Raw genomic sequence first — 25,309 nt, 5'->3', positions numbered from 1 at the left:
GCCCCCCGGAGATTTCCGGAACCAGAGCACGTGCTGCTAACCGACGAGGGGGAGCCGGAGAGTTTTGAAGAAGCAAAGCTTGATACCCATAGCCGCAGGTGGTTAAGTGCCATGCAGGAGGAGATGGATTCCCTGCATGAGAACCACACATATGAACTTGTGGAGTTGCCGAAAGGAAAGCGGGCACTTCGAAACAAGTGGGTGTTCAAGCTGAAACCGAGAGATGCCGGAAACCCCCCGAGATACAAAGCCAGGATCGTGGTGAAGGGGTTCCAGCAGAAGAAGGGCGTCGACTTCGACGAGATATTTGCCCCGGTAGTGAAGATGACCTCCATCCGGATGGTGCTGAGCATAGCGGCAAGCATGGACCTCGAGGTAGAACAGATGGACGTGAAGACGGCATTCCTTCACGGTGACCTCGAAGAAGAGATCTACATGCAGCAACCGGAAGGATTCGAGAAGAAAGGGAAGGAGCACCTGGTATGCCGGTTGAAGAAGAGCCTTTACGGACTGAAGCAGGCTCCCCGGCAATGGTACCGGAAGTTCGACTCTTTCATGACCGACGAAGGGTACCACAAAACGCAATCCGATCACTGCGTGTTTGTGAAGAAGTTCGAAGGAGGAGACTTTCTAATACTCCTCCTGTACGTGGACGACATGTTGATCGTCGGACGGGACCAGGTCAAGATACGGATGCTGAAGAAAGCGCTTCACCGAACCTTCTCAATGAAGGACCTGGGTCCGGCGAGGCAAATACTAGGGATGCACATCATCCGGGACCGGAAGAAGAAGCAGTTGTGGCTGTCACAGGAGAAGTACGTGACAAAGGTACTTCACCGGTTCAACATGTCGGAAGCAAGACCGGTCCGTTCAACCCTCCCGGCAAACTGCAAGTTGTCCAGCAAGCAAAGCCCCAAGACAAAGGCTGAGAAGGAGGACATGATGAAAGTACCATATGCCTCTGCTGTCGGAAGCTTGATGTACGCAATGGTGTGTACAAGACCGGACATAGGATACGCAGTCGGAGTGGTGAGCCGGTACATGAGCAATCCTGGCAAGGAGCACTGGAACGCGGCCAAGTGGATACTCCGATACCTGAAGGGCACGGCAAACGTGTGCCTCCGATTCGGCTCCGGTAAGCCCGAACTCGACAGCTTTACCGATTCGGATATGTCGGCTGATGCAGATACCAGCCGGTCCACATCAGGGTATGTGATGACGTATGCAGGGGGAGCTGTTTCGTGGCAGTCGAGGCTGCAGAAGACGGTTGCGCTGTCAACCACGGAGGCGGAGTACATGGCGGCTGTTGAAGCCGGCAAGGAAATAATATGGATGAAGGACTTCATTAGAGAGCTCGGTATCCGGCAGGAGGAGTACCGACTCTACTGCGATAGTCAAAGTGCCATCCACCTTGCGAAGAACGCGGCCTATCACTCCCGGACGAAGCACATCCAGCGAAGATATCACTGGATCCGGGAAAGGATAGAAGACCAGGAGTTCGTGCTGACGAAGATCCACACGAACGAGAACGGGTCAGATATGCTGACCAAAGTGCTCACACCCGACAAGCTGGAAGCGTGCCGGAAGAGGGTCAGACTGGAAAGACATCCCATGCCGAAGTGAAGGGGGAGTTTGTTGGGATTACGGTCCCTCCGGATGGGATGGTCGGATGTCCGGGAATCGGGAATGAAGACCCGGTTCCGGATCCGGATGATGAAGACCCCGGCTACGGAGCCGGATGATGAAGACCCCGGCTACGGAGCCGGATGACGAATGTACCCGGAGAGAGATCCGGATGCGGGGACATATTTGTGAATATGTTTGCCAAGGGCCCTTGAGGCTATATTTGTAAATAGCCCGAAAGTCATATGTGTATAAATATGACTTAGGGCAAATAGTTTTGTTGTTGTTGCTCATTTTTTCTGTTTTCCACTTAGAGGGAGCGAAGTGAGAACAGCCGAGAGTGAGAGAGAGAGAGAGAGAGAAAGGAAGAGGTTGACGCCTCTGTGTAATACCGCCGCCTGTGGCGAGGACAGCGAGCTCAAGGTCGTCGCCTTGTAGCTCGCCATTGTACATTCCCTGCGTATAGTGATAGTTGGAGTCTTGCACTCCCGTGGTTTTTCCCGTTTAGGGTTTTCCACGCTAAACCCTGTGCATTTGAGTCTCTCTTTGTGTTTTGGATTTACTGCTGCACTGACTCGTGTTTCTCGGTTGTGGCCGAGAGGTGAAGGTTTTGAAACCGTCGATTTCCTAACACTTCTCACGATGTAAGCATAAATGTCTCCCCAAGCGAGTTGAGTAGTCAAAGAAACCACGTGATTTACCTTGTTCGTCCCTCCACATATATTCTGCAAGATCCCATTCTAAACACTCGAGTGACTTGCCTTCAATTACATACAAGATCCAATCCTCCTCAACCTCATCGATTGATGGATTCACCTTCCATTTCTTACCGTCTCGTGCAACAATTCTAATCGGGGACCAACGAGCACTTGCAACTATAGATCCCAACTGGATGATCTTCCCATTCTTTCCTATACCCTTGGCATTGATAACTTTTCCGGCATCACCACATTGTCCGAACCATTCACCCTCTTCCCCATTACTAATAGGAACAGAGTAAACAACTTTATCGACTAGGTCAAGCATCTTCCTACCATTTTTGAACTTTCTCGCATCTTCATATAATTTATCCTGATTACTAGGGGACAACTGCATCCAATTTGCCATTGACTGAATCTCAACACCATGCAATATAGCCCACGACATACCCTTGCTCTGGCCAAGCATCTTCCCCTCGTTCGACTTTAAGGTCTCGTTCCCCAATAGGGGTTGGTGCATCCATTCAACATTAGTACTTGGACCTGTACGACTAAGATGCCCACGGAGCATATCCCATGCCTTCATCATTGACATACATGTGTGATCAGCCAACCGATTAGACCTCCTAAGCTTTAAGTCCATACAAAATAGCCATGATTTATGTGGCTTCCAGTGCCCACCAAGTCGTGGACTCCAAAGGATGCTCCTATTAAAAATCAATGTTTTCCATAACTCATTTCCGGGCAGCAAGCTCCTTACCAATACCTTACATAGCAATGATTGACTTTGTACTCTAGTGTTGATCAATCCTAAACCCCCCTTACTTTTGGGAAGAATCAACGTAGACCATGATACTTTAGATGCTATGTTGTCTTTCCTATTCCCAACCCATAGAAAACCCCTGATACAAATGTTATGACTACAATGTGAATATGTTATAGCTCTTACCGTTTATAAAGTGAATTCATATTTAATAAAATTTTAACAATGTCCTAATCCTATACTGTTACACCGTTTAAGCAATGGTTTCATGTTATTTAAATTGCAAGCTATTAAGCTTAAAGTAAACCCTTGAACCCCCAAACAAATCAAACCCAAATTAAATTTCTTTCAAATTTCAAAACCTAAACCAAACCGAACTGTTTAAACCATTAAAATGTGGTTTTTGTGATTTGGTTTGGCCCAAACTAAATATTGTCTACTGCTACTTGCCATGTGTGGTGACCTTTATTTGAGTTGCTCAATTCCTAATATACTCTTAAAATTATTAGAAATTTACCTTTAGATAATACATCAAGGTTGTGCGGGAAACATTATTCCCCCTTAAAGATTGATTCTCTCCCCTTGCAATGAAAAGGTAGGAAAGTGAGTTTTTATATACAAATCCCTGCAGGGGACACGATAGTTCCATTTTATGTGGATGCCCATTGACTCAAGAAAAGGAGAGGACGACCATTGTCGGGTAAAGGATATAAAATTTTATAGATGAGAGGGTTTTCTTGTAAAATAACCACAAAGGATATCCTCCACAATTTGATTAACTTGTTTAGTCTGTTTATTAGATTGAGGATAATCTAAAGAACTCAAACTTAGTTTAGTTCCTCACTTCCAAAAGACATGTGTCCAATATGTTCTAGTAAATTTAAAATTTCTATCATTTACACTATCCATTTGTAAGCCATAAAAGAGAAATAACTCTCCTACAAAATGGTAAGCCAATTCTTTAATTGTTACCTTGGTTTTTGTGGGGATAAACTTGACCAATTATGTTAGTCGATCCACGACAACCCATATAACATCCTTAGCTATTTGGGTTTAAGGGAGACTAACCATAAAATCCTTTGATATACTTTCCAATGTGTTGACTCAAGGTGTTTGCAAAGAAACACGTCTTTGTAAAGGCACAATGATGCCTCCGTGCAGATATCATTTGATGGGGAGTCTAGCTTGTTGTATACCGTATTGATGGTGAGCCGGGTGAGAACGGTTGTCAAGTACTCCCAAGCCGTTAACTAGATATCAACATTTAGTGCTATTATCCAAATAGATATATTCAGATATATCTTATTGAGCACCAAAAGGGAAGTTTTGGACAAAACAGGCATTCATGTGAATCTAGATATGCCTTGACCTAATGTGTAGACCAAAACATCTGAAGCTCACTACTTAAACTTGGTCGTGATAAAATCAATACGTAGAGGAAAGTGAGTGTTAGATTAGAGCAAAATTAATGTTATGAAGTTAGAGGGGAACTTTTGAGGGATAAAACCTATGTTTTCAAATCATAGAAAAAAAATTAAAGAAAACATTCCACTTTCAACCAAAATTAGTTAAAAGAATTTCAACCCAATTTTTTTTGTTACCTTTTAAAATTTCAACCAAAATAGATGAATGACATTTGGCTTGCGGAAATCCTTAATTTTTAATTTTTTCATTAATATCTTTTTCAGGTTTTAGCAAAAGTAGCATAGCAAGCTTGAAATATAAGTAAATACATATTCAACATTCTAAACTTACATTATTATATGCTCATGATTGACAATCAATAGGTAAATTGTCACATATTTTAATTTATTACATTACGTGTTTTAATAGCGAGTGTAACTTTGAATAGTAGAGCATGATTCTCGGGAAGAGTCCAAATGGTCACGTTGGATCAAGAGAAGGTGTGCTATATAACAAGGGTGATTCGTGGAAGACAAAATAAAATTGTAAGAAAGGAGATCATAGAGGGAATGATCAATCAATCAATCAACTTTGATGCCACCCTCTCACAACCTCGATTCTGTACATACAAAATGAGGGTGATTCATGGAAGTTAAATCGCCCAATGTTGATAATTCTCCAATGTCTCGCAAATCATAAAAGATTATGATTTGACTTATCATCACTTTAACCTCTTCTATTCCAAGATAAATATTGTGTATCACCAAGATCCCTGTCAGTAACAAGGAAAAAAAAGAATGTCATCCTCTTGTACACAAGTTTGAATATACACATTAAATTTTGCGGATCTATAAGTCTGTGTGCTTGTGCACAAAAGTGTTTATTCTGAATTCAGAAAAGACACAACACCATTTCTCTCAATTCATTTTCCTTTGCATTCTGTTACCAACGTAACGGAGGGTTGTATAGAGATTGCATACTCTCTGTGATTAGTAACGAAACAATGTTTTTGTGTTTTTTAACTTAGAACAACAAAGTGTGCAAACTAGGTTCTATCATATTGATATAAGCATATATATGCATATGCATGGATAAAATACTCACCTTGGATGTGATAAATGACCCACAAAGAATACAAATGCATAAAAGATGCTGACAGCTCCCACTGTAATGTATAGAATTCCGAGAAAATCATTCTTGCCACCTAGCCAACTGGTGGTAGAAAGAACTAGTCTTTTCTTCCCATCAAAGCTGTAAGTATTATAAACATTATTGATTGTGACATTCAAGACAGTGTTGGCGTCCAAATTTTGCTCGATCCTTCCATATAGTTTGCGGAAATGTGATAAAGCTGCAGGCCTCATCCACACTATAAGGTCCTCAGCCTCACTCAACTGTGCAAAATAAGGCACAAAAAAAGGGACCATTTAATGTATTGTGCTTGAGCAAATCTGATTTGATTCCTTCAATTACTTACAGATTTGTTTGGATTAAGATCTGCACCACCAATCAAAACACCACTTAGATTTCGATTGTTAGGGAAGTTTTTCGGGTACACATCTGAACCGAATCTATTTGTTCGGTCACTTTTCCATGCGATTCCCGTCTTGTTTACAAAAATCTCAGTTGTGCTATTTGTTGTAAAAGCATATGTGTCATTGAACAAACTCCAGGCAATGAGACCACATGGGATGATAGGGAGGCTAGCATTGTTTAGCAGGTATTGCTCTGGCTTGCAGTTTGATGTGCCTGTAGTCGAGTCTCCATTCAACAATTGACTGTCACTCCTACTTTTCACATACCTGCACATACCACCTTGCTATTATAATACATTTGCAATGAATAACATGATAGGATTGTATTTCTATATTGTTTAGCCTTTATTATTGGAGTCATGATTAATAGAGACAGTTGGACACATTTGTATTTCATTGTCAGAGGTGAGACTTTTGGATTTATAAAAGACAGATTACTGCAAAAGCATTGGAAATTATGTTTATGTTGACGAAGTGAAATTCTTGGATTTACGGAAAGATAAATGATTGCAAAAGTATTCATCAAGAATGTTTCCATTAATCAAGAATGAAAGTTGAACCCCAAAGACAATCAGACATAAATGGTGGTTGATTAGGGATTAGAAAATTAAGAACCCAGCAACACATGTGCTTTATATATTGTTAATGTGATCGATATGGTGGGTTACGCCTACAAATATTGTAGCTAGACAAATAAAGCCATCTACTATCTAACCTTAATACTAACACTTAATCAAGATTTCACATACACAGAACACATATCTACATTATGATCATCTAATCTATTGTGTTCCCTGGGAAGCTTAGGAAAGGAAGATAGAGGATGCATTCACATCTCACATCACTCTGAAATTGTCATCATAACAATGTATTTTCTTTTTACAGATAGAATAAAAAGATCATTTCATGAGGCGTGTGGTTAATTGAGCAAACACTGTTGAAGGAGTGAAAATCTTACCTTCTATGATTTTGATAGAAATTTTCGAGCTCATAGTACACATATATGGGTCGCTTCATATGCTTTGGTACCTGCAAGATTCAAATGGTGGTGTTCAAATTTTCAATTTTTGACACACATTTTTAACGAAGAAACCTTGTCATTTTAGAGGAATCCTATTCTCTCCCTTATTTCACAAAATTCAACCCGAGTGATTGCAGTCTTCATAGTAAGAGAGCTCCCCCATATCAGAAAATTCTCCCAATCCCACAAAAAACCCATATACATTATATTGCTCATATTCATTTCCCCATAACGCCATAGTTTCCCTCCAAGAAAGTGAATGGATCAATCTATTTCTGGGTCTTACAGAATTTTGGAGAGAATTCATGTGATTATTCATCGTCTACATGAGATAAAACTCTTAAGATGGATCTGTATTTACAAGGCACATACCACAAAATTCGTGTGATTATTCATCATCTACATGAGATATGTAACTCTTAATTGGCAATTCAACATGAGATAAAACTTTTAACCTTAAATACATGGGTAGTGGAACATGTTGAATTGCCAATAGGCAAGACGAACACTCCACTTAGGAAAGAATTTCAACTACCCCCAAGAAAGAGAATTGCCACATTAATACTCCCTTCAACTTTTGTAGATATGCTTTGACTCCATGCCTACCATCAAATACAAAGCATTGCGCATATCCTAATTATTATGCAATCCCCAATACCTCAGAAATAGGAAAACGATTTCCATCTCTGATTTTGGGTCTCTCTCTCTCTCTCCAATTCATGGGTATCCCCAAGGCTCTAAATGCCAACCCTGCGCAAGATTGAAGGGCATTTTGTACCAATCTCAGGTATAGCAAGGAGGAAGCAACCCATTGACCAAATCCTGGAGAATGGGAAAAAATATCACCATTGTAAGTATCAAAGGAAATGGTGACAACAAAACACAGACGATCGTGATCCTCATAATGTGAAGTGGTCCAACAACAATGGCCTACTACAAAGATAATTTCATAAGCTTTTCAACACAATGGATTCATACAGAGAACAGGATACATGGACGATTACATGACCCAGAGTGCTCCAAGTCAGAATTATACCCCACCAGCTAGAGATCCAAGTGGGAAAAGTACTTTGCATACCTAAAGCCAACATATCTTGCTAATTATGTGAAAGGGAGATAAAGAAGGGACATTTTGTGTAGGTGCAAGCTTACACGCAACTGAGAGAAAAGTATGCCACCTCAATGCAGATTTCATCACCATTCGACAAATGATATAGAAGTCTGACTCATGACACTTTGGCCAAACCTTGCTCGAGTTTCAAATGCAAAGAGAATCAACGCTTATATTAGCACACAGGATGCAAAGGAAATTCTGCATCACTAACTTTACAAGCACATCAGAGAGAAGTATGCCACCTTCCATGCAAACTTCACTGCCATTTCATAAATGATAAAGAAGCTTGGCCACTGACATTTGGCCAAAATTTTGCTTGAGGTTCAAATGCATAGGGAATCAATCATTATATAAGCACAGTGGAGATGTGGGCCTTCTTCCATGGGCACACGTCTCCACTGAAAATGTTTTTAGTTGCCGTAGAGTGTGCAGAGGAATGCCGATGATTGCGTAGACCATGAGTACCAAGATATAAGGTACATAAACCACACTGTCATCAGATCATGGAGATCATTGCTCGTCATGTCCGGCCCGCATGAGAAAACAGATTGTGCTCTTATTAAACTTCAGCATAGCCTCGTTTCCCCACATCAACCAATCTCGGATATGACGTCCAGTCACCAATACTCTCATACATATTAGTTATGTGCTTCATCCTTTGTAAACCATCCCCAGAATCATCATACACTGCGCATTGAGATCATGATCATGGAGGTTTAGGAGATCTAGAGCTTTCCTTTTTATTTCAGTATGGATGACAAATATTCACCCATGTTTGTAATCACGATTGGTCTAATAGGCTAATTTTAGCCTCTAGAAGACATTAATCTCTCTCTCTCTATATATATGTGTGTGTGTGTGTGTGTGTCTCTCTCTCTCTCTCTCTCTCTCTACATACCGTTATTGTAGCTGGGCACAAATTTTCTGTGGCATTTTGTATAAACTGAACCTTTTCTGATTTTGAAGTAAGATTGACTGGTAGACATGTGTCATCATATCGATGGACTATTTCAACCACCTAATACATATACAAACAAATCAATGTAACGCTTATTCTTCCAACTTTGATAATTCCTATTAAGCCAGAAACATCAAACAAGAATTCCAAAAGCATACTGTTCTAGATGCCATTAGCGATATCACTCCGATTGGAATAAAGATCACTCCAAGCAGCATGGAGATTGCAATAACCTTGCATTCAATAACGCGAACAGTCATTGTTTATGTTGATTGATAACTTCTACATTTTGATATTTCTTGATTTATTTATCAGAGAAACAAAATTTAAAATGGATTTGAAGTGTGAGTTTTACCCATTTCGGTGTCAACAATGGTTTGCAAGCCGGCAAATCCTGTTGTAGGATGCGTGATTCTGTACACAATTCAGCACTTTTATAGAAAGAGTAGGAACCCTTTTTAGTGTTACAAATCATGGATCAATGACACATATGAAAAACACCCAGCATTCCACAATCAGATTAGAAAACCTCTTCTTTTTCGCATTATAACTTTTTACTGAAACTTAACAACAAAAGTCTCCCTTTTGTATAGATCACATATAGTGTGTTTTCTGAATCTCATCAGATTATGACAAAAAAAAAGTCTCTTTTTATTCACAGAAACTAAGTTCTGAACCTCATCCAAGTATGCCCAAAAAATTCCGGTGTTTTACACATGAAAGGAGAAAAGAACATTCGTTTGGAACTCATCTGCTTTGTTATTCACGTCATAAAATTTCTCCAACTCATTTGAATCAGATGAGTTCTCTAAACATTGTCCTAAGGCAAGTCTTCCTCTCCTAGATTTGAAGGCATCAGAAATGTTTTTGGCCATATAAGCAGAATCATAGATACAAAATAAAACAAAATAGAAAAAATATAAAAACTGAGCGAGAAGAAGAAATATATGCAAACCTTTTGGGCGCTTGGATTTCTTCGGTGGATGGATTCCAACAGAACTCATGGTAAAGGTCAAGAGGAACCGTGCCCTTATTCACAGATTCACACACAGAGAGACAGGCACAGAGAGAGAGAGAGAAGACAAATTGAGGGAGAAGGAATGACAGGGGATAGAGAGAGAGAGAGAGAGAGAGAGAGAGAGAGAGGAGGTTGTGTGGGGGTTGTGGGTGTGGAATGTTGACCCTTGACCCTTTGACCAAATTCTAAAGCATTGGTTGACTTTTAGGAAGGTCTAGAAACTTTTGGCCCAATGGCCTTCTTTGTGCCCATCAATATGTATGTATGTATGTATGTATGTATGTATGTATGTATACATAAGTGGATGATAATGAGGCCTTTGCCTTGAACCATGGTATTGATCGTCGGATACATTCTCCAGAAAAAAGATGCGCGACATGTGCATTAATTGCCTTCCAAGGAACATCTTTTTCTCAGGAGTTTTGTACCGGATGTTGTTATATGGCGCATTTGCTTTTGTTACGTGGTGGTTGTGACAATTACAAACAAGGAATTTTGCAATGGTTCTCTACGAGGTTATAGAACGTGTGTGGGTAAAAAGCCTACGAAACTCTCATTCGTCCAATAGGCAAAAGCTTGCCTCATGTACTCGACCTTTAGACTAGATTGTTCACTAATTCCCTCGAAACCCCATTACATATGAGCCCTCGTATTAGTGTGCAATATAAATAGGCTTGGTGATGGCTCTACCTATGGGCATCCCAACCAATTGGTAGGCCTCAAATGTCTCGCTTCGTAGCAATGATCACCATGTAAATTTTTTGGTTCCTTGCACGTTAATACCAACAATTCTCTTGGATATCTGGTTTTCTACCCTACAACCTCGAGCATTTTGCCATATATTTTTTTTTACATAAGGCAATCTCTTTAAAAGCAAGACCCTAAACACAATTGCGTTGCCTTTTGATCGATTTAATGTGACACCAATATGGCATGTAGTTTGGGATTAAAAAAGTGATTTATGATATAAGAAAGATGCGTGTGAAAGTTAGTATCCGAGCCCACAACCTCGTGTTGGTAGCTAATGGATACCTTAAGAGCAAGGTATAAAGAAAGAGATAATTAATACATACGGTTGCAATTATGTACACACTTGCAAGGTATACATACCGTATGTATGTACATATTTGATACATGGTATGTGTATGTATACGGTATGTATACATATATGTATGCATGTGCCATGCATTCGAGTACATACATACATGTATACGTATGTGTATGTATGTGTGCACCCATATGTATTTGATTTGCAACAGCAGTGAAGAAAACCAGCAAAGCAGAGTATGAAGGAATTTGATGGAGAGGTTGATTGAATTCCACATAAATCTTCATTGGATTAGAAGTAACCGGATTCTACACTGACGCAGATGGGAACAGAGTCTTCCACCCCCCTTTCTTCAAGTTCCATGATGCATTCTTCCACATTCCAGAGAAAATGGTTCTCAATTCACACTCATTCCTCTAGTTCTTGATCTTCTGATAAGCTTAAGAATCATGGCAAGCACACAGAAGTTCTTGCAGAAGAAGAAGAAAGAAGCTTCTTGCAATTCTCTCAACATCTCAGATTATGCCAGGTATGGTGACTTGAACCAAGCTTTTTTTCTATACGAAAAGATGCAAGAAAGTGGTATATTTCCCTGTGCTTATAGTTTAGTCACATTGATTAAATCCTGCACTATACATAAAGATGTGAAGAAAGGCCAGAAAATACACCTTGATCTTAGTAACAAAGGATTGATCCAATCAAATGTGTTCATTGGAAGTACATTGATCAACATGTATGCAAAATGTGGTTTGGTGTTAGAAGCAGAAGAAGTGTTTAACCATCTTATTGTTCGGAATGTCGTTTTATGGAATGCACTTATTTCAGGATATGTAGAATATGGTTACAGCGAGAAGGTGTTTCAATGTCTCAACCAAATGAGAGGTGAAGGTATCTTTCCAGATGCTATCACATTAGTCTGTAGCTTGAAAGCTTGTAGTAGCATTGGATCTATTGTTAAAGGAGAAGAGATATATGCAGAGGTTATTCACAACCGTTATTTGGAAAAGGACATTTTCATTGGAAATACATTGGTTGATATGTATGCAAAATGTGGGTATTTAGAAAAAGCTGAAGAATTGTTTCCTAATCTTCCAGATCGAGACATAGTCTCTTGGAATGCACTAATCTCCGGTTATGCTGAACATGGTCATGGTGAGAGAGCATTAAGTTTTCTTGATCGAATGAAAGATGAGGGTATTTCCCCGGATGCAGTTACCCTTGTTTGTGGTCTGAAAGCATGTGGAAGTATACGAAACATGCCTAAAGGTGAAGAAATACATAGTGATGTCATGAGGAAAGGGTTCTTGGAAACTGATGCTTACATTGGTAGTACATTGATATATATGTACATACGATGTGGTTTGTTGACAACAGCTCTCTATGTCTTTGAGACGGTTCCCTACATGAATATCGTTACATGGAATGTACTTATCACAGGGTATCTTGAGAATGGCTATAATGAGGAAGTACTTTCTTGTATTGGATGGATGAAAGCCAAAGGTATTTATCCAGATTCTGTGACTTTTGTTTGCAGCTTGAAAGCTTGCAGCAGCTTGGGAGACTTGTACAATGGTCGAGATAGGCATGGTGAGATTGTTAAGAAAGGGTTTGATAGAGATATCTATGTAGGAAGCACACTAATTGATATGTATGCTAAATGTGGGTCACTTGAAGAAGCACATAAGGTGTTTGATAGCCGTTCAGATAGCATAATTGTGGCATGGAATGCACTTATTGGTGGATACGCAGAACATGGGCATAATGAAAAAGCATTAAGAAATTTTGAAGAAATGCTTGAAGAAGGCACTGGATGGGATAATGTGACCATTGTGAATGGCTTGAAAGCTTGTGGAAGTATAAGAGCCATAACCAAAGTGCAAGAAATCCATGCCATGATAACTAAAGCTGGTTTTCCAGATAGAGATTCTTTTATTGGCAGTACCTTGGTCGATATGTATGCGAAATGTGACTTGTTCTTAGAAGCACAATATATGTTTGAGAAGCTCATTGTGCAAGATGAAGTGTCATGGACTGCATTGTTGTCAGGATCTATGGAGAATGGGCATATTGAAGAAGTATTAGGTTACAGTGAACAAATGCAATGTGAAGGTATCTCACAAGGTGCAATCACTACCAGCATCATTTTGAAAGCTTGTGGCAGCATAAAGGCCATAGACAAAGGCCGAGAGATGCATGTAAACATCGTTCAAATAGGTGCACTGGAAACAGAAACCTTTGTGGGGGGGAGCACCCTTGTTGATATGTATGTGAAATGTGGTCACCTTTTGGATGCGAAAGATGTTTTTGACAAGCTTTATGTTCGAGATGAAGCATTGTGGATGGCGCTAATATCAGGCTATAGTGATCAAAGAGAAATTGAAGAAACATTTCGTTGTTTCGAACAAATGAAACGTGAGAGTATCTCTCCAGGTACAATGACACTAGTGTGTATCTTGAGAGCTTGCTACAACCACTGTTGTGCCGAAAGTGGAAGGAAAATACATGGAGAGGTTATTGAAAGGGGATTGGAAAGCAATGTGCTTATTGGCAATGCATTGCTTGAAATGTACTCTAAATTTGGTTTTCTTGAAGAATCTTTGAAAGTTTTTGATAGGATTCAAGAGCAAGATGTAGTTTCATGGACTGTGATGATTGCTGGTTATTATGAATATGGTGATTCGATGCATGCGCTGGATTGTTTTGAACAAATGCAATTAGACGGTGTTTCGCCAAGTTGTGCCACATTTACTAGTATTCTAAAAGTTTGTTTGAGCATTCCAGCCATACAGAAAGGGTATGATATACACTCAGAAATAGTGAAAAAAGGGCTGGAAACACCGGTTCTTCTCGGCAATGCATTGGTTGATATGTATGTAAAACATGGGTTGTTATTTGAAGCTCGAGATGTCTTCGATAAGTTTCAGTTTCGAACAATAATATCATGGAACACATTGATCTCAGGATATGCTGAAGCTAGTAAAAGCCAAGAAGCCATTAACTGCTATGAAAGAATGCATGACAATGAGGATGATTTGACTCCTGATATGGTCACGCTCTCTTGCTGCTTAAAAGCGTGTGGAAGCATAGGAGCTATAGAGAAAGGCCATGAGGTATATATAGAGATTGTAAAGAAAGGGTTAGAGATAGAAACTATAGTTGGGAACACAGTAGTCGATATGTATATTAAATGTGGTTTACTTGCTATAGCAGAAACAACGTTCGATAAGATTCCGGCCCGAGATGTGGTTACATGGACTATGCTTATTGTAGGATATGTAGAGTATGGATATTGTGAGGAAGCTCTCAATTGTTTTGAACTAATGGAACGAGAAAACATCATATTAGGTACTGTAACCTTTGTGTGTGGCTTACGAGCATGTGGAATTGTTGGAGCCAGTGTCAAGGGTAGGGAAATGCACGTCGCAATTGTGAAGAAAGGGTTGGATAATGAACTTATTGGCACAAATACCTTGCTTGATATGTATGCCAAATGTGGTTTACTTCTAGACGCACAAGAAATATTTGATAAAGCTGAAGTCCAAGATCTAATATCATGGAATGCTCTAATTGGAGGTTACTCACAAACTGGACAAAGCAAATATGTGTTTGACATATTTCGTAGAATGGTAGCAGAAGGTGTATCGCCGAACATGATTACATTTGTTAGCATTCTCAATGTGTGTAGTCATGAGGGTTTACTTGAGTGGGGTAAAGTGTATTTTGCCTTCATAATCAATGATTCTTGTTCGATAGCAGTTCCTGAGCATTTCACTTGTATCATAGATCTTCTTGGCCGAGCAGGCTGCATTGAGATGGCTTTAGCAGTTGTCACTAAAATGCCATTCAGGCCTAGTTCTATAATTTGGCATTCAGTTTTGGGAGCTTGCCAAAAATGGGGAAACATGGAGCTTGCTAGGCATGCCTTTGAACATGCAATCCTAGAAGATGTAATGGATACTGCGGCTTATGTAAGTATGTCAAATATCTATATACATGATTCCTTACATATGTGTAGATAGATTAGTAAGCATGTCAAATATCTATATACATGATTCCTTACAATTGGTAGGTGTCCCATGGGGCAATTGTTCTTACCCTTTTGTAAATTCTTGCAAGTGTCCCATGTCACACATTGGTAGGTGAAGACACACTTTTCTTATTGTTTCAAAATTTATGGGATTTTAATTGCACTTTTTGAAATTGGCCAAAACCATGAATATGCACATATAACTACAAACGTACATGCACTTATAATTTGTACATGTAATCAATCATATGGGGCAATTGTTCTTACCCTTTTTTCTCGATTGTTTTGGCTATTTGGGCGATAATACAGTTAAATTTGTCCTCTCTCATTTTGTCAGGGTTGACCAAAGGAAAGGGCTATTAATAAAAGAGTTCCCTTCATCTAATGCTGCTAAGGATAAGGGTATTTGGGGAAATAAAGAAAAGTTCAGGGGCACTAAATAAATAAATTCCCTGCAGACAGATAGATAAGCTTAGGGCATCATGTGAAGAAATATCTTCAAGGAAAGGACGTTATGGCATCGTCATCATCATTACCATGCTCCCTGTCATGGAGCTCAAGCAGGGTATTAGGCCCTGCAGATCCATCTTCCACTGCTTGGGACAAGAAGAAGTTCGCTGGCCCTGTTGTAATACAACAAAACCCTCTCTCCAGTGACCACAACGCATGGAACATGTATTACTATGGTAGAGGCACAGACATGTGGAACATGGGAGTCCCACCTTTCAACCCTACACTACCTACTGGACGCATCGGTGTGGCCACAAGTACAGATGGTGGCTTCTCATTCGCTCGATCCGACCATGGCTCGATCCTCGATCCGTCGGATGATGTGTCTGCTTTTGATTGTGTCCACATTGGCGTTGGTGATGTTGTGTTTGATCAGATCTCCAAGAAGTGGCACTTGTACTACTTCGGGGGTAGCTTCGATGAGCTACCTCTCGCCGGATTACCTGGCGTAGCCAGAGGAGTCAGGCTCCAGACCGGTGTAGCCGTGTCTGCGGATGGCATCCATTTCGAGCGTGCCTCGAAAGGGCCCATCCTCGGCGTCGGTGAGAAAAACTCATGGGATGAGAATGCCATCTCGTGGCCTCGGATTCTCATGCCCAATCCCAATCCGAAACCCAACACAAATATGAATCTGTATGATGATAAGTGGATCATGAGTTACCACGCTCGAGAATCGGGTGGGTTCTTCTCCACTGGCCTAGCAATCTCACATGATGGTATGAGTTGGGTTAAGCAAGGAAGGGTGCTTTCGCGTGGCAAGCCTGGTGCGTGGGATGAAGGTGGCGTCTCCGTTCGCCACATCATCCGATACAATGGGCAATATTTGATGTTCTATGAAGGTTCCAACTTCAAGTTTGATTTCTGTATTGGTCTTGCTAAATCTAATGATGGTATAGTATGGACAAGGGATGATCAGTGTGGACCTGAGCCTGGTGGACCAATCTTGAAGCCCAGGAAAGGTGAAGATGTGTGGGATAATTATGTGGTTGGAACTCCTTATGTGGTGGTCATGCCTGACCAATCGTTGAGGATGTATTATTTGGGTTTGAGTAAGAATGAAGACAATGTGATTGGTGATTCTGGGATCGGGGTCGCAGTTAGCAATGGATCGGATTTCCGTACTTGGTCAAGACTCCCCCTTAAATGAATGCCATATCTCTCTTTTAGGCTTAGTGTATAGTCACTTTCGAGTATACTACATATTGTACACTACTAGAACTCTTTTAGTTTAAGTTCTATTTTTTTTTTACTTAATTTTATTTTTAGTTATGATGATTGGATAAATACTCTATTGTTGTAAACCAATTGTCTCATGGGCCAAATTTGGCCTTAGAAGACGTTAATACATCTTTCTTTCTTTCTTTCTTTCTTCATTCACTGGAATTATAATTAAAGTTCCATAGAGCCTAACTATTTTATTAATGGGCTCGCATTGAGAAGCTCAATGATGTATTCAAGAGCCCCTCCCTTGTAAGATGAACTTTGGATCTCATGGATTAGCGATTTTATAGGTTGAAAATGACCAACAATGTTATATCATTTTCAGTCAAATGCTATGAACAGTGTTTCAAAAATAATCATCATCTTGCTTTCCCAGGCAAAGTTTTGTTACATAGTGCTCCCTATCCAGATTTTGACCTGACCTTCTCTTTCAAGTGTATCTCTCATCCCTACAGGCTACACCAGAAAAAACATAATTATGGCAGAAACCAATGCACACAGCGTTTGACTAATACCCCTCTAACTAAGGGAAAATGATAAAACTAGTTAGTAATGCTTGAAGTCCAAATTGCCCAAGTGTTTTCATATGGGAAGATTTGAAAACAGTTAGTCCAGTCAGGCAATAACATAATCTTAGGCTCTAGTACCCAAAAGAAAGCGAGAGCCTAGAAGTTTAACATCAAAATAATGGCAAGTTACTTTTAATGTGTAACAAATGCTTAGTACAATTCACATGTTTAATTATTGGAAAGCTTAGGCTTCGGCTCTATTAATGTACTACACATTCTCCTTCTCGTAACTTTGCCTTGTTACTTCTCATGTCTCTAAATCCAAATGAAGAGGAATCATATTCCTATATCACACATGTCCAAAAATGTCTCAAGAACATGTTGCCCTTGTCAAAATTCAGCATCAAATGTTTATATCATGGCCACCAACACTTCAATTTCAAGGTCAAGCCAATCTTCTTCCAACACTTGGAGGGCAAATTTGGCATAAATGTGCAATAGGCATTACATCGTATACAACTATAAAATATGACAAATGACAGTTAATGAATTTAGAGATTCGACATTTGGTTAATCCTTGCAACATATAAATTGCATGTACCATGCAAAGTGAGATATAAAATCCTTTTTCAACCACAATAATGAGAAACATGCCCACATTTCAAATCCAACAAACAAAGAAACTTAGATAATTAACTATTACTTCCTACATGAATATTAAAATGATGACCGAGCTTGATTGATATTTTGTGGTCAAGATTGAAACGATTGTCCACATAACATTACTGTGCATAATGCTTTTCTGAAGAGAAATGTAAGTAAAAGTCCAATTTCTTAGCATTCTTAATGTGTCGTTTCATGAAGCTCATTACCCTGTACAAAATATTTCAGGTTTGAACTAACGGCATTCACGAAATAACAAAATCTTGGGATTTTGGAGCAAGAAACTAGGGTATTAAAGTTTTTCCCTCAAAAAAACAGTCCACTACTTCAAAATACATTGTACACACTACTTTTTTCCAAACCAATGGATCGTAACAAAAGCCTTCCTGGCAATGAAATACCGACAGCTATCTGCAATGAGATTAGCAAGGACATACGTATGATGAGATGTCGAATAAGACTTAGGTTAGCCTCAATTCAAAATGATCAGATATTAGAAAAAATGTATCCATACTACAGAGACTAAGCTTTCCAAAACAGTTTTTCTGAATTATGGATGAGGCAAAAGCTTGCTTCTCTTCTAGAGCTTTTGAAGGAATGTTGCAATCACCAGTGAATAATGTGCTGCTTTATATCTTCACTTCTTCCGCATTAGAAATCTTTTTAACTCAATAGGGGCAAAGTGCAAGATTGAAAGGCTTGCCATCAAACCTGAATGTCAGATAATCTATGATTTATACCTGGGTTTGGAAGCCAAGAGTGCTGATTAGGGTAGAATAAGGCAAAAGAGCACAGCATGATCTGGATGTTCTGATGTCTCTTTAGTTCCCATTATTTCTCCTTTTCCTCCTCTTGTTCTTCTTAACTGTGTCATGTAAACTCTGTGGGTTTTCCATATCTGCAATTGTTGCTGCAACTTGGTTTAAGAACCCTTGCGCATCTGCACAATGAGAGACAAAATCAACAAAAGCTTGTACTAGATTTATAAAGAAAACTCATGTTAAAAATTATTTTTGGCCTCGGCAACGACACCAGGAAGATAAAAATCTCACCAATATTACTGGTTAGATCTGCACTTTTTATTGGATTTGCAGCTTCCTCCCTGCAGCAAACTATATATTTGAGTCATGCCTGAGCCTAAAAAGAAATATAAGAACAGTCACACGTCATACCACTGTGAAACACCACCCTCAAACAAAGAATCATTTGGTTGGTCAAGTTCTGCAGGTTTCTGTATTTTATTCTCTGATGGTCTTATAACTGCGGTGTCTTCACCGACCTCCTTTGCATTATCTGAATGGCTATCTGAATCATTATCACTAGAACCTTCTGAATTTCCCCCTATTCCAGCACTGGATTTTTCATTTTCAAGCATGGCCTCCACCATTTCGGAGTCCTTTTGACAATTTTCACTGATATCATATGCATTGCCCTGTGCTAAAACGTTTCTGTGCCTCTTGATTTTCCTTTGAGCTCTCTCTGTTTCATATGCTTCAACCTACAGCACAGATTCTATCATTAATTTAGATTCTCCATGCAAATATTAAGAAACATCGGATTATTCTCACATTTCTTGATTGTTACTATTCGACTATGACAAGGACACAGGGCCCTATAGAAATAATTTGCAATTCAAGTCTAATCACGGATTAAAGAAGGATATACACATGCTCAATATTGAATAAAAGATTGCTACTAAACAACGCTGGCAGAAAAGAGTGGCATGACAATAGATAACCTGAATGGAGGTCAGGAGACCTTTTAAAAAGGTTTCAGAGAGAAATTCAGGAAAAGAGTGTACAAGTGACTATGGAAAGAACCTTCAGCAATTTTCTCAAAAGAGGCTTTGGAGATGATGAAAAAAAAAATCTCTTCAAAATTTTCTAGCGATGAAGTGTATGATGAAGAGCTAAACACATTTGACAAAACCTAATTTACACCAGAGTGCCAACATATCAAAGCTCCAATGAAGAGTAATTGCACCCTTTCACAAATTAACACATCTGACAGGATGATTAACCTTTGAAATTAGAAATGTATACTTACTGCCTTCTTTAATGAAGATGTTATTTCGAGTACTTTCGTGGAAGCGATCCTCAAACAACGCATTATCTCACTTGAGCGTATGCCAATTCCACCACCTTTCTGGACTGTGCAAATATCTCCATGCACATTCATAGTTACAGTGAGTCTTCCTTTCATTACTAGCTCTTCTCTATAGCTTGGGTCCATGACCTGTAATATCCTACACGATACTCAAACATGAGTTCTGATTAATTAGAAAATATCATGCAAAACAATGAAAATTGTAAAATCCATACCACAAGATCTCCACCTCCAAAGAATGCAAATGTGACTGAGACTGGTAAATGATGAAGGATCAATGGAAGCGGCTCCCTTACCTACAATACATAGTTGCTTTCTCTGATGCATGCAACGACGAGCTCTCTCTCTCACTCTCTATAGAAGCAAGGTAACATATCTAGAACCTGTGTAGTATATCTAGAAGTCTGTCTGCCAGGAAACCCCAAAAAAGGTCTCTGGTAGAAGTTAACCTACCTTTTGACACGGAATTCAATATCAAATTTACAATTTTTTGTTGGTTCTTATCTTTGGGTTCTGAAATGGTACTGAAGTCTCAACTTTCCGAGTTTTACTTGATTGGAGAGCTATATGATTTGAACGTCGCCAACCATCCACATGAATAAATATTCCATTCGGAAAGCACCAAATATACTTATGGGTAATCACAACCTGTGGAGAATCTGTCAAACTCTTGAGTTACATACCGTAGAACTTACCAAGATACCATTCTGCTGGCAATGCATGGATGTAGTAATTGGATGTTCCTTTGTTGGTTTAGCTATGACGAGATTATCAGAGAAAGTGCCATATCTTGGATAGTGAAAGCTTGTAAGTTCAGTTTAGAGCTTACACTTGAGGTTTCCATAAATAATATAATGGTCACAGCTTATACATGAGAGACATGAAACGGCTTGCTCATGAAGGATGCCACCAAAGAATATTAAATCACAACAAACATATTGAATTATAGTAACTTCAACATATACAAGCTTGATATCCCATAAATCGTTAAACTTAATTGTGTACCGTCAATGCACATCTTCAGGCATGGTGGAAGGATTGAAGAGAAGAATTTTAATAAACTCATTAAAAATGAAAGGAATCTATGGAAAACAGGAAACTGGTTGTTTCATTTTCCTGCACAATCATGGTGAACCAATTCTTGGGAGAATCATATCATGAGCTCGAAGAGGTGACACAACATGGGGGAAGACATATTTGATATTGTACATGGAAACCTACCCACATCACTAGCTGCTAGAGAAAGCACGGGTGAGAGAGTAAATTTCTCGATCAAGGACGAATGAAAGGATCAATTTCTAGCATGTTTAGGAATTCAATACCACTTCACTCAACTTAATTACATCACGTACCTGTAAGACAAATATAATATACAGCATCATGAATCCAAAGTCGTAATCATGCAATATTCAGTATTTAATAATTGGTACTTAGTAGCACAAATTAGAATCATAGCCCCAGAACACTAAAGGAAATCTACCATGCATTATACATGCTTGAGTAATCTCTATATAGAAGAATGACCAAACTCATTGGGGGAAAGAGATGCAGGATCCACACCTCTGGTGGGTATATCATGATCTCCCCTGTTTCAGTACTGCACTCTGGTCTACGGAATGAAAGAAGTGCTGCTAGTGCAGCAACACTAGCTGCATCAGTCAGATTTCTGCATATTAAAAGAGATCATTACAAGCCAAAAAAGGAGTACATCAGCAACTGCTTATCACTTGGTTAATGAAACATGCCCTCCATTGTCGAGTACACAAATATCTATTCGCAATGCCCACACTGCCTTCCCGGCTATAACACACAATGATTCCGTGTCTACTGCACGACTCTCCCTGTAATCACATACGAAAAAAATAAGTTACCAAATCAAAGCCAATCTGTGGGGCATTTGAAGTAGTGTTTCAAAAAGGATCCAAGTTTAGTGTAATTTCTCACATGAAAAATTGGAAATCACCATTAATTTTGAAATTGAAGATAGAAATACCTTGGAATCTTGGAATGCTTTTAAAATAAAACCTTTTGTATGCATTTAATAAATGATTCTCAACCAATCTCAATGAAGTTTTATTACCTTCTGGCAAATTTATTTATTTTTAACAATGATTTGAGTTGTCTTAACTGTGGAGTTGAAGAGGCAGGGAAACCAAGTCATGGAAAACTCTGAAATGTTACTGTGTTTTTCTTTATTTTGCTGAATGCAACTAAGTTTTCATTATGTCCCCAAATGCCCCTGGTCAGCCCTTGAAAGCAAGGAAAAGGGAATGAATTGATCATATACATGCTCAGATAGCACATTTTACTGCTCGAGAGGGATTGACAAAGGGCATTTTGCAGAAACAAGGAAAGAGGTGCTGCAGAGATTTACCCTAAAAATAATAATACTGGCATATAGAAGGGTAGAGTACAAGAGAAACTTGCCTTAATCCACGATCAACAACTCGACCTAGCTCCACGGCATTCTCTCCTTGCCGTCCAGGTTCAAAGGATGGGTCAGCCATGGGTGAAAATTCAGTGAACACTGAGAGGCTACCCTCATTTGGTCTATCCGGAAAGGGTGGTACCAGCTGACAGCTTACCACACACATTATATGTGTCTGGCCTAACTGTACTTCTGCAGCTCCATCCTCCCTGTGTGATAACAAGACTGCTAAGTCAGAGCAGTTTAAGAGGAAAAACTGGGTCATAAAAATATGCATTAGTATTTCCAGAATTAAGCGGAAGATATTGAGAATAAAATGTTCATTAGTTTCGTGGATTTTTCCCAACATATTTCTGCAATTTAAAGTAATTCCTTTCCTATTTAGAGCTTCTGATTCCTCTCAAAGGCTCTAATTTGCGCTTCATATCCTTCAAAGCCATTGATTCATGAACTCTGAATCTTTCAAAAGACTTTTATTTTATCTGAATCCTTCAAAGGCTCAGGTTTGAGCTTAAAGGCTTTTGATTTCACACCCAAATCAATTGATGATTTGGTTTAGAGATAGAAATCCCTCAAAGATTTTGGGCTTCAAACCCTACCTGCAAATCCTTTAAAAGTCTGAGCATTCAAAGGTTCTCGGCATCAAATCCTAGATTCAATCCCTTAAAAGGGTTAAGACTTCAAAAGGGTTGGTTATAGACTTCCAGGGCTTATATTTGAGCTTCAAATCCGTCAACAGATTTGTGCTTCAAAACATTCAAAAAACTTAAGACCTTCAAGTCCTTCAATGGGTTTTGGGATGCCAAGATAAAATCCTTTGAATTTCAAATCCTTCAAAGTCTAATCCGGTGAGGCTAATCCTTCAAGGCCCAATGCTCCAAATATTTCGAGCCTCAAATTATGTCACCTCAACTTGAAGCATTGTGCTTCGAAATCATAAACTCAGTTTGCAGCTTTAGACAAAGTAATAGACAGAGGTCTTTTGTGAAGCACAAAACAGACTACTGACTATGGACAGAGGGAGGGAGACAGGAGTAGTAGTAGAATTGAAAGAAGAAAAGAAAGAAAATACCTGGAGAATTTGATGTTGAGGCGTCGAGAATCGAAAGGCCTGCGACCATCGATACGAAGCTCCTCTTTCAACGCAGAAGCAACGAAGTCGTCGAGAGAGGAAGGTGTGGCAATGGCCATGTGAGCAGGAAAGAGAAGGAGATGTGGGTGATCGATCGTTAGGGTTTAGGGAGGGAGTAGAGAGGAAGAAACAGAGTGCAGCACACTATGTATGTAATGTACAGTGTATGTATGTAAATGTATGTACATATGTGTGTGTGTATGTACATAAATGTATGTGTATGTATGGCTCGTGTCTATTCTGCATCAAATAATAAAGAGGGATGGCGAGGGAATCGCGGCCACAAACGGTGTAGGTCGCTTAGAGGAAGGCGCGTGCGATCTGCACCGTTAGATTTCGATAAGGAAGAACGCGCGAAAAAAAAAGTTGTCAGAGGTCGCCCAACTCTGAGTCGATGGTCGCCCAACCCTGTTAGAGGTCGCCCAACTCTGAGTCGTTGGTCGCCCAACTTTGACTGTTGCAAGTCGCCCAACCGTTTTAGGTCACCCAACCTTGACATTTGCAGGTTTCCCAACTGATTGGTCGCCCAACCAAATGTATCATTTCGACCAAAATCTTCAAATAAGCTTGTTCATTACACTTAAAACTTACAATAACATATCAAACAATCACAAAATTCAACCTTAAATTATTCAAAATCGACGATCTTTACCATACTTATGTTAAAACAAATAATCATATTAAAACATAAAAGTTAAAAGTTAAAAAACTTAAAACTTAAAACAGAGAACGTAAATCCACTTTAAACACCGTAAACCCAAATCAAAGGATGACATACTTGAATAAGGAAACTTAAAACATAAATCAACATATGACATACTCCCAAATGCACTCATAAATCAACATAAATCCACTTGAAACATTGTAAACCCAAATGCACCGGTCCGCAAAACCACTCAAGCTATGTTTATGGCTCATCCAAAGATGATGGCAAGATGCGACCACAATTCTTGCAACAATCAACATTTGAGTCCCTTGATCTAAAGGACAAGGCATTGCAATGCAAGCATCGCATCTTCTCTGTTGCACATATTGGCAACCGCCTCCTAGCTCGACTTGCGCCTCTTTGCATTTTTCCTGTGTGTGCCTTGCAAGTGTTTGGGGAGCTGCCAATAAGATCTTGTGAAATGTTGATTGATGCTCCCCTTTTTGCACCAATTGCTTGCTTACGCCCTATGGATCCACGGTCTTCTTCATTGGTTGGTTTCGGTGCACCTAGATGATACACCAGCGTCTGACCTATTTCTTCAATGGACTCCATACATGCCAAATTTGTTGCACGGTCGAGGGATCATAACCTTTGCCTAAGACATTGAATAGCCCCCTCAACCGTTTGTATTTTCGACTCCCATTCCTCCATTTGTGATGTTATAGGGTTTGTCTCCTCGACTGGTTCTACCCTTGTCTCCACTTCTGTCTCTGTGAAATGGTCATTGCGCATATGGGTTGCATGATCTATAAAAGGCAACGACCCTCATAGATGTGGCATGTGCCTCTCAATAATCATCCTGATGCCGAGTATATGCTTACA

The 25,309-nt window shown here is 39.6% G+C and overlaps 4 protein-coding genes across 5 annotated transcripts; 2 read left to right on the top strand and 2 right to left on the bottom strand.

Annotated features, from left to right (window-relative positions):
- Positions 1 to 4,737: 4,737 nt before the first annotated feature.
- LOC147857806 (ALA-interacting subunit 5-like) lies at positions 4,738 to 10,215 on the bottom strand. 2 transcript variants are annotated; one of them, XM_087327218.1, is made up of 8 exons: positions 10,072 to 10,215; positions 9,472 to 9,530; positions 9,275 to 9,349; positions 9,057 to 9,176; positions 6,982 to 7,052; positions 5,966 to 6,290; positions 5,593 to 5,882; positions 4,738 to 5,260 (listed from the first exon to the last, which is right to left on the bottom strand). In XM_087327218.1, exons 1-8 carry the CDS (start codon positions 10,118 to 10,120, stop codon positions 5,215 to 5,217), a joined length of 1,035 nt encoding a protein of 344 aa, XP_087183344.1. In that variant the 5' UTR covers positions 10,121 to 10,215; the 3' UTR covers positions 4,738 to 5,214. The 2 variants fall into 2 exon arrangements, with proteins under 2 accessions (XP_087183344.1, XP_087183345.1); XM_087327219.1 differs by lacking the exon at positions 4,738 to 5,260 and having other exon boundaries at positions 5,589 to 5,882.
- A 1,416-nt stretch (positions 10,216 to 11,631) lies between these two features.
- Positions 11,632 to 15,287, top strand: LOC147857805 (pentatricopeptide repeat-containing protein At2g39620-like). The gene is made up of 2 exons (XM_087327562.1): positions 11,632 to 15,150; positions 15,252 to 15,287. The coding sequence occupies exons 1-2, from the start codon at positions 11,632 to 11,634 to the stop codon at positions 15,285 to 15,287; spliced, it is 3,555 nt and encodes a 1,184-aa protein (XP_087183688.1).
- Positions 15,288 to 15,660: 373 nt separating this feature from the next.
- LOC147857804 (uncharacterized) lies at positions 15,661 to 17,080 on the top strand. Its single transcript, XM_087327940.1, has one exon. The coding sequence runs from the start codon at positions 15,724 to 15,726 to the stop codon at positions 16,864 to 16,866; it is 1,143 nt and encodes a 380-aa protein (XP_087184066.1). The 5' UTR covers positions 15,661 to 15,723; the 3' UTR covers positions 16,867 to 17,080.
- Positions 17,081 to 18,580: 1,500 nt separating this feature from the next.
- On the bottom strand, positions 18,581 to 23,858 carry LOC147857803 (exosome complex component RRP45A-like). Its single transcript, XM_087327473.1, has 9 exons — positions 23,719 to 23,858; positions 22,642 to 22,855; positions 21,964 to 22,055; positions 21,779 to 21,884; positions 20,434 to 20,514; positions 20,159 to 20,347; positions 19,285 to 19,610; positions 19,165 to 19,214; positions 18,581 to 19,052 (listed from the first exon to the last, which is right to left on the bottom strand). The coding sequence occupies exons 1-9, from the start codon at positions 23,835 to 23,837 to the stop codon at positions 18,934 to 18,936; spliced, it is 1,296 nt and encodes a 431-aa protein (XP_087183599.1). The 5' UTR covers positions 23,838 to 23,858; the 3' UTR covers positions 18,581 to 18,933.
- Between the last annotated feature and the right edge of the window lie 1,451 nt (positions 23,859 to 25,309).

Source organism: Azolla caroliniana, unplaced genomic scaffold (assembly GCF_043228905.1).
Source record: "Azolla caroliniana isolate FFs.n. ecotype wild unplaced genomic scaffold, voAzoCaro1.0.p SCAF_11, whole genome shotgun sequence".
Lineage (NCBI taxonomy): Eukaryota > Viridiplantae > Streptophyta > Polypodiopsida > Salviniales > Salviniaceae > Azolla > Azolla caroliniana.
Note: the sequence above shows the minus strand (reverse complement) of the source record. Positions and strands in the feature narration are given on the sequence as shown.

What these genes read in the sequence shown, in the direction of transcription:
- LOC147857804 (XM_087327940.1), top strand. Translation starts at nt 15,724, where the DNA reads ATGGCATCGTCATCATCATTACCATGCTCCCTGTCATGGAGCTCAAGC.
- LOC147857806 (XM_087327218.1), bottom strand. Translation starts at nt 10,120, where the DNA reads ATGAGTTCTGTTGGAATCCATCCACCGAAGAAATCCAAGCGCCCAAAA. An exon ending in CATTGTTGACACCGAAATGG is followed by an intron (nt 9,350 to 9,471) that starts GTAAAACTCACA and finishes ATTGAATGCAAG; the next exon opens with GTTATTGCAATCTCCATGCT. An exon ending in CGCTAATGGCATCTAGAACA is followed by an intron (nt 9,177 to 9,274) that starts GTATGCTTTTGG and finishes TATATGTATTAG; the next exon opens with GTGGTTGAAATAGTCCATCG.
- LOC147857805 (XM_087327562.1), top strand. Translation starts at nt 11,632, where the DNA reads ATGGCAAGCACACAGAAGTTCTTGCAGAAGAAGAAGAAAGAAGCTTCT. An exon ending in TAATGGATACTGCGGCTTAT is followed by an intron (nt 15,151 to 15,251) that starts GTAAGTATGTCA and finishes TACAATTGGTAG; the next exon opens with GTGTCCCATGGGGCAATTGT.
- LOC147857803 (XM_087327473.1), bottom strand. Translation starts at nt 23,837, where the DNA reads ATGGCCATTGCCACACCTTCCTCTCTCGACGACTTCGTTGCTTCTGCG. An exon ending in TTGATCGTGGATTAAGGCAA is followed by an intron (nt 22,056 to 22,641) that starts GTTTCTCTTGTA and finishes GATTACAGGGAG; the next exon opens with AGTCGTGCAGTAGACACGGA. An exon ending in TCATGATATACCCACCAGAG is followed by an intron (nt 20,515 to 21,778) that starts GTGTGGATCCTG and finishes TATGTATTGTAG; the next exon opens with GTAAGGGAGCCGCTTCCATT.